Source organism: Pavona decussata, unplaced genomic scaffold, assembly GCF_977016875.1.
Source record: "Pavona decussata unplaced genomic scaffold, jaPavDecu1.1 SCAFFOLD_286, whole genome shotgun sequence".
Taxonomy (NCBI): Eukaryota; Metazoa; Cnidaria; class Anthozoa; order Scleractinia; family Agariciidae; genus Pavona; species Pavona decussata.
The window spans coordinates 1,838,038-1,846,307 of NW_028145687.1; the positions used below are offsets into that span (position 1 = coordinate 1,838,038).

General features: G+C 40.1%; 2 protein-coding genes across 4 annotated transcripts in view; one reads left to right on the forward strand and one right to left on the reverse strand.

The window, feature by feature from the left end:
* LOC146455122 (double zinc ribbon and ankyrin repeat-containing protein 1-like) overlaps positions 1–5,677 on the reverse strand; it is a 69,346-nt gene extending 63,669 nt beyond the window's left edge. The window contains exons 1-2 of one of the 3 annotated variants that reach the window (XR_014859115.1): positions 4,061–5,677; positions 379–1,404 (exon numbers count right to left, since the gene is read on the reverse strand). Coding sequence is in view for 1 of the 3 variants with exons in the window: in XM_085094780.1 (XP_084950906.1) it covers positions 434–1,404; positions 4,061–5,471 (2,382 nt within the window). In the remaining 2 variants the exon portion in view is untranslated. Of the gene's footprint in view, positions 1–187; positions 1,405–4,060 lie in introns of those variants that run through there. The other 2 variants (XR_014859114.1, XM_085094780.1) reach the window with 2 other exon arrangements.
* Positions 5,678–5,762: 85 nt separating this feature from the next.
* Positions 5,763–8,067, forward strand: LOC146455129 (uncharacterized). Its single transcript, XM_085094794.1, has one exon. The coding sequence runs from the start codon at positions 5,953–5,955 to the stop codon at positions 7,171–7,173; it is 1,221 nt and encodes a 406-aa protein (XP_084950920.1). The 5' UTR covers positions 5,763–5,952; the 3' UTR covers positions 7,174–8,067.
* Positions 8,068–8,270: the final 203 nt, after the last annotated feature.

An 8,270-nucleotide genomic window follows, 5' to 3' on the forward strand; every position in this document is an offset into this window, starting at 1 on the left:
AAAATACAATTCCCTGACTTTTCACGGTCTTTGAGGTAGAATTTAGTATTTCCCTGACTTGATACAGAATTCCCTGACCTTTACCTGACCGTGGCAACCCTGTATTAAATATTGAACGCTTTTCGAAAACGACGTTGTAACAACCTCAAAACAAGTGACTTTTTAGTCAATTGAAAACGAATGATATGCTATTTTTTATTCGTTTACTTGTGAAAAGCGAAATCAAGTGAAAATGGATTCGTAGACGGCAAACTTCTTCAAAATGCTGAAAAAATCTGTTTTGCTCACTGTAAGGTCTTCCTTTAGCGTCTGTAAGTTTGAAACTCATACCGTTGCGAAAACGTTTTACGTTTAAGACATAAGTGTCCCTACAGTTACATAGGGAGTCTTAAATAACTTGTGCGAATAAAAGACTCATCCATGCCACACTATCCTAGAAATCCTCATCTATCGATCGAACTGACTTGGGCTTGGTGAGTTTTTGCAGCATTTCATCCCCTACACTTGACGTGAACCTCTGCGCTACACTGTCTAGCCCCGTGGACATGGCCAGATCATAAGCTGTCTGGCCAGCATCATTTGCAACATTAGTACGAGCGCCCAAGCCAAGCAAAGCATCAACGCACTTGAGCCCATCCGCACCCAGCAGCACGGCTTCATGAAGAGCAGTATTACCCTTAGTAATATTCTTGGCATTGAGTTTAGCGCCCGCATTCACTAGCAGTGGGAGTATATCTGCATGCTTGTTCACAGTTGCAAGGATTATAGCTGGTGTGCCATCGGCTGAAACGCATTCTGGATTAGCACCTTCGTCAAGCAGTCTTTGTACTTCATCCTCTCTACCTTCCCCTTTTGGTCCGATCTCCTTCAGTAAGGACTTGTCTTCTTCACTAAGTTTATCTTTATTAATATTATCTTTTCCTTTCCGTTTTTGTTTTTTTCCTTTTGCAGTTGTTCTCAAACCATTCACACTCTGTTTCCTGTTGGTTCTCAAATCCTCTTTGCTTCCCGATGCAGAACTGTAAAGATTTAAAGCCCTCAGACTGGAGGTCAAAGACTTCGATTTCTCTTTCCACAACTCTTTGCCATCCCTCCTCGCAAACGTGAATGTTAACGTGACTTCTTCACCGTTGAGTTCTTCGTGAATTGTCGCGGTTATGATTTTTCCCAGTCTAGGTTCACCAATGGTTGATCTGAAGTCTGGATTGTTTTGAGCATGCACACGAATATGTGAACAGACGTGATCCATCTGTTGTCTCCAGAATCCTTTCCCTGGACTCACTGCAGCCAGTGCTGGCCTTCTGTCTCTTGACGCCTCAAGGCGGCTTTGTTCCTGGGCTTCATATTCAACCTGGGATTGGATGCTGGTTGCTGACGGGTAGAACAATCCTACTGTAGACGTGGCTGGAGAAAATAAAAGCAGATGACATGTATTTTTTCAGTCAATGACACAGGCATACTCAGAAATAGAAAATCCGAGTTTCACAACCGGAGCTAAACTAAGACCTTCTGATTACTAGTTCGGATACTCTACCACTGAGTGAGCTACAGGAGACTTGTGGGAGCTGGGTCATTAAACTAGGTTCAAGTGACAAAATACACCTATTACTTATTCATCAGCATTTAAATTAGTTTAATGTACGTTTTGTAAAGCTTGAAACTCGGGTTACTTAAGGGCGATTTACATGGTACGACTTTGTCACATGCGACAAGCTTATGACAGGCCTACGACACCAATTTTTCGTGTAAATCAAACCTACAACTCGCTTACGGCTGTCGTGTACGTCACAAAAAAAGTTGTAGGATTTTAAACATGTTTTAAAATCCTACGACAGTCGTAGGTATAGGCAATGTTGAGTGACGAGGGTTGTGTGCGATTTTTTGCATGATGCGAGCAGCACGTGTTCCAGAAATCGCATGCAACATGTCGTGAGCAAAAGTTGTACCATCTAAATTGGCCTTTAAGGATCGTGCCTGCTAATACAAAGGTATTTTCGCGCAGTTTATGCAATCAGAATCAAAAAAAGAAAATGGGGGTTACCTTGCATTTTTCAGAGATAATTAAGCTTCCATTTTGAAAACAATGCTATATATCATTGTGCATTTTAATGCTTTTTGGAATTATTGTTGCTTACTAACTATGCTTAAATTATCTCTAAAAAATGCATGGTTAACCCTCATTTTCTTTGAGATTTCAATAGCTCTTGCTAAGATCTTCTTTTCCTCCATGGATGCAAAAAACTCTCACTTCTACCAACCAGTGTTTTAGGTGAAGTTTAGCACAGGCAAATTCGGAAAGCAAAGGTTTGGGTGATAACCAACACAAAAATAAACAGTCCACAACAACAAGGACCATTATCTAACTTTTGCACGTTTTTCACTGTATAACTAACCCGCATAATCCGACTTAGATGAATTTGAAAATGATGACATGGAATCATCGAAAAATTAGTCAACATTACCATCGCTTGTTTTTATTTTAAATAGGCCATATCATGGTTTTCAATGCCATTTTGATGAGTAGGCAAACACGTCTTGAAATAATAGTGTTTGTATGGAAACCTGATGTCAAATAATTTTCATAAAACATCGCTTCTAAAAGATTCATGAATTGGAAACTTTTGGCACTAAAAAAAGGATTTTAAGAAAAAAAATTGGGGGACATAGCTGTGCCAGAAAGCGTCCAGTCGTGTTTTGAACTTTCCATAGCCATTTCCCGGTATTTCCCGCAAACTATTTTTAGTAGCAGTTCGCGGCTGCTACAGACAAACAGTGTTCGACACTAACGCTTGCCCGATTGCCCAAGGCAAGTAAAATGATTCAATGGGCAAGTAAAACTACGGTAAAAGTTGCCTGATCGGGCAAGCAGATGTTTTGCTCCTGTCCACAGTGTGTCCAGCAGGAAATAAAGCGAATTGAAAACTCTTTGCCGTCAATTTATTGATTGTGTTAATATGGGTACCTACCTTGGGATATTTTCATACCCGTTAGCCGTAGATCGAAAAAAGATACATATTAGTTTGAACAAGATACAACGAAATGAGCACGAAACACTGTGCACAAAATCATGGCCGCCATGTTTTTTTAACCCACAAAGAATGTTGGTAAATTTACCGTACCCAGGCTCCAAACGGCCAAATTTACGCTTTGTATTCGCGAGCCGGCGATTTTTTGGGCAACCAAAAAATACGCTAGGCAACAAAAAATAGAGACCTGGTTGCCCAAAGGGCAATTTAGCAGGAAAGTTAGTGTCGAATACTGACAAATCTTTGAAAACTGTTTGTAATGTCAGCAAAAAGCTCTAAGATATGATTGCCACTGGGTACAAGGCTGTTGTCTAACAGGAGGCCAGTAGCCCCCAGGTGCCCAAGATATTGCTCTGGGCAACTAAATGTTTTGCAGTAGCACCTAATATTTTCACATGTTGGGTTCCTAATTTCTTGGGTTTTGGCCTTGTGGGCTCCTTGAAATCTTTTTTAGGCAACAGTCTTGGGGTATTGTTTATGAACAGTTGTCTCTTTTTCCAAGCCAGCTGTCTAGGCTCCAAAGAGAGAGACATCTAAAAGAGGCATACCTAAAAGGAACAAGTTGCTACACTATTCAAATTCTTCCTTTGGTAATTTGTGGTGGTTTTAACTTTACAGGGTATGGGTGATTAATTAAAAGCTATTGAGCAGTAGTACCTTCCTAAAATGGTTCATTCTTGGAGACCCGGGGACAGATAATTGGGGTGAGGGAGAGTCAATACAGGCAAGAAAAATACTGACAAAGAAAAGTTAGAGAAAGTGGAAAACTAATGCACATATTTCTCTGTTTGATTTTTTATATTTCGCTGAAATTTTTCTTGCCCAGATTGATTTTCCCTCACACCAAATATATGCCACTAGGTTTTCGAGGATGGCAATGCTGTTCATTTTGATGTCAAAAGTAGTTCTATTTTTTGAGTCTGTGGATGAGATCACAAGCAAATGTAACCATTTAACTGGAAGCGACTCCAATCATATTATCTTCCTGATGCTGTAAGGCGCTAAAAAGCTGAAGCTCTACAATATTTTAATACCTTTATCTGCTCTTTCTGCCGGAGTTGAAGGAATAGAAACAGGTAACCAAGTAGCGTTGTCTGATCTTCCCACCATAGAATGAATGCTTCCTCTCTCGACTATGGTCCCAATAACACTTCCAGAACTTTGCCTTGATATTCGTGGTGGAGGTTCTATGCCACAACCACAAGTATTACAGAACCTGGCAAATGCACTGTTTGAAGCCTGACACTGAGAACAGATCAAAGGGCTTTGGTAAGGCTGTGGTTTAGATCCACACCAATCACAAAAGCGAGCATCGCTGCTATTTACACGGGAACATTTGGAACAAGTCATGACGCTGCTTATAGAGTCCTTTGGCATTGGAGGAGCACTTGTTCCAGTAAACATTTGTTTTGCATTATAAGGAAGTCTCGCTTCACAGGTAACACAAACTTTTAAATCAGGTGGGTTACCTGTACCACATACTGCGCACATCAATTTATGTGCCAGTTTCTTGGTTGCCTGTGGTTGACGTTGAGGTGAAATTGGTGCTTCACAGATAATGCAAGTAGGAGTGTTCAGCGGCACCAATGAGTGGCAGGAAACACACATACCAAGCTGTCCGCCTTCTGGAGGAGGTAGTCTTGATGACGGTAAAGGAGGAATTGGAGATCCACATTCAGAGCAAAACCTTGCATAAGGATCAGAAGGCCTTGGTGCCATGCAGTAGATACACTTCAAAAAATCTGTCTGTTGCTGAATCTTACTTGCTTGAACTCTGTTCTCTGGGCCGCGCCTGTCTCTCAGCTCACCATCAACCTGAGAGACTGACTGATCAAGGGTACCCACAGTCGCTTGATTTGAGCCAAACCTTGATGTCGTAAACCTTGGCTCACTCCTGGGTTTTCTGTAATCTGAGCCTTTCACATCTTCCCAGTTATCAGGTGTTGAAGTAAGGAATCGCTTAGAACTACCCTCCGCACCCCAAGCCTCTGAAGTCTTCAGCTTTGTCCCTTTGGAGCTCTCAAGAATCTGACCAAACAGAGTGCCAGATGATTCTCTTAAGTTCCCAGTGGACGAAGACATGCTTTGTTGAAGCTCAGAAACATCATCCCTTAACTCGTCTCTGCCTTCTGGCTCTTCAACCAGGAATGTCTTAGTGACGATGGAGCTCTCTCTCGTGCCATCGCCCGACGTAGCCATTGCTTTAACCGTGCGTTTTCCAGGCCCCAAAACAAACGGTTTGTTGTATTTGTACGTGCACTTGATTCCAATTTGCTTGAAAGGTTCGGGCTTCATTCCGTTTATCGTGTAATAAATCAATGTGCCTGGCGTTTCTGAACGAAGCTCTATTGGAGTGTGAGTGTCTATCATATTTTTCCTTCCAGCTCCTCCCAGAGGAACTCGCAAAGGCATAATACTTGGTACTTTGATCATTCCAGCCGTCATCTTGGAAATTTTCTGCCAGTGACTTGACGAGAATTACTAACAAAATCTTTGACCTTTTCTTAATGTTTTCTCGGTAGCTCGAAAGACTAATTCTCCGCAGAATTATCTGTTAAATCTAAAACGAAGATCTGTGGCTCTCTGAAGAGAGTTAGCGAAAAGTTTGTCGACTGAAATTGTTTGCCCTTTTAGCCGCCATTTTACAAGCTATCCCAGAGTACTTTTCAGCGGTTACCAAAAAAATTATGCTTCGTTTCTATAGCAACAGATCACATGAACCATAATTGACTTTTTGTCAAAATTGTAAAAGTTTATGCTTCAGAACGATTCATAATCAATACCCAAGCTCAGAAACTGTTTAACAAAGTCTATTCCACAGTAACAGTTACGAAGCTTCTATGGTACAATGATTGGTAATCGAACTGTCTTCTAATTCTAGAGCTTTCAAGTGGATCGGAGGGATTTTCACGTTTTTCAAATCATCATGTCGTCGAGGACGTCTTCTTATAGTAACAGTCCTTTATTGGAAAAGCCGTGGTTCCAAGACACAAAAACTGGCTGCGAAAAGCAAGCGCACTATTTTGTACAGATTCGCAAACTTCAAGACGAATTGATCCACCGTGAACAACACAATCTTATCAACGCGATGGAACGACTCAAACAGATCACGTACCCGCGAAAACGACCAATGATTCGAAACTTTGAAACCTCAGATCCTTCCCAAGCTCAAAACTTTCCAGCGAGAAATATAAACTTGAGGAAAGAGGCGAAACACAAGGCCTTACGTGCGAAGGAAAAACCCGAACTTAGTCCTGTATCAGGGAAGCCTTTGATGAGCAAACCAGGGACCAAGAAACAGGAACATAATAATTATCATCACTTCTTTGTGATGCCGCCTTTATTGAGTGACAAAGACATTGCAAAGATTGTACACCACGCAAATGCAACTTTGCCGTCGGAGCCATCTACTTACCTTCTTCAACCACATTTGCCGTCCATTCCAAATGTGGGAAGGAAGACGAATTTTATGGTGGATAACAGGTTAAAGCTTCTGACTCTTGCAGAGCAGTCAGAGTTTTGTGATCCAGAGGAGGGGAGTGTTAGTGGAACACGGAAACATTTGCATACTGGGAAGTCCCAGCGAAGGAAGAGGACTCCCAAATCTACCTCGCGATTAGATAATAATGTTTCCAAGGAAAGTCTGAGCAAAAAAAATGGAAGTAATGTTTTGACTTTTGATGTTGATCCAAATGATCCAAGCTTATTTTCGCACTGTGTGGATGATAAAAAGGAAGAAGAACATTATGAAATGACACCCTTACCACCCCCTAACTCAAGACCAGGCTCTGCAAAATCAAAATCCAGTAATGTTATGGTAGAGCCAGAAACTTTGAAGGAATCTGAAGATGTAAATAAAGAATCCAACAACACAAAAACGGAAACAGAAGAAGACGATGATGTCGTTGCACCAGTGAAGGATAAGATGTCTGATTCAAGAACAGAAGATGATAAAATGGATATTAACCCAGATGGAGAAGAGGTTGATGACGATAACGATCTGTCAAGTTTGGCCCCACCTAAAGTTATAATTGTTACAGAAGGTGGTCCTGGGAATTACAGTGACAATCAAGAAGCAATTGAAAATGTTCAACCAACTGTGACCATTACAAATAAACAAGCAACAAGTCAAGAGGAGAAAAATTAAGTATTCAACCTACAACAGCAGTGTAGAAAATCTCGGTGTATAGCCATATATTTAATTCAACAATCAAGCTTTGATATATAGCAGTACTAGATCAGATTGAGCCTCTTTGGTAAAATTTGTCTAATTGTCTTTTTTTGTTGTTGGAAGTTATACAAAAAAGATAACTTATTTTATGAGTAAGCTTTGTAGGTATGTGCGACCAAAACAGGTATGATTAATTTTGGTCAGAAAACTGGTATAGATTGTCATTCTTTTGCTCAAAAATTGGGAATGTTGACATATAAGCTCAAATATTTGTATCTTTTTGTCTTCTGACAAAATAGAGAGGAAAAGAACAAAGGCAAACCAAAAGGTCCATTTCATGTTGATAGCGCTTGATGTACCAGTACTGTGCCAGGTCTAAAAATGGGTATGGAAAATGACACAATTTGAATAGAGCGTAAGGGTTTAGAAAATGGGACATACCCGTACCAAAGGATCCAAGCAGTACCTCCCCTCCCCCAGGGTTGATGGTAGAATTTTAAAGTAAAGTAACTGTTGTTTGATGGGTTCTAAATAGTGTGAGTTTAAAAAGAACTTTTAACCAAAACAAATGGAACTAAAAGATTTCAATTTTGACTATGTGAGTGTATGCCTTTATAGTCATATTTTCATATAACCAGCATCAGTCCTACCATCCTGCATAGAGTCAGAACATTTTGTTTACAGACTGGTATATATTGTTATTTATATGTGACAGTTTGTGTGAAGTTATTTCAGCTAGAAATTTATTTTGCAAATAATAAATATTGTAAATAGTAGTATCATAAGGAAATGCATCTTTTAAAAAAAAGTATGAAAATAAAACAATCATGTAAAACAAAATCAGCTCATTTAATTTCATACCCTGGTTTATAATCGACTTTTTGTGTTATGATGTAATCTTCCTATCCTCGCAGAGGCTTCAAGTTTCAATCCACCATATACCAAAAATGGGGAGAATCTAATTATTGTTACAGGTCATGGGTAAATTGTCGCGTGTTAGGGTTAGTGACAAATATTTACCCGCGGCCCATGACAATATTATTAGCTACTCCCCCCAAAATGAAAGTGATTAG

Coding starts and splice junctions, on each gene's coding strand:
- LOC146455129 (XM_085094794.1), top strand. CDS start 5,953: ATGTCGTCGAGGACGTCTTCTTATAGTAACAGTCCTTTATTGGAAAAG.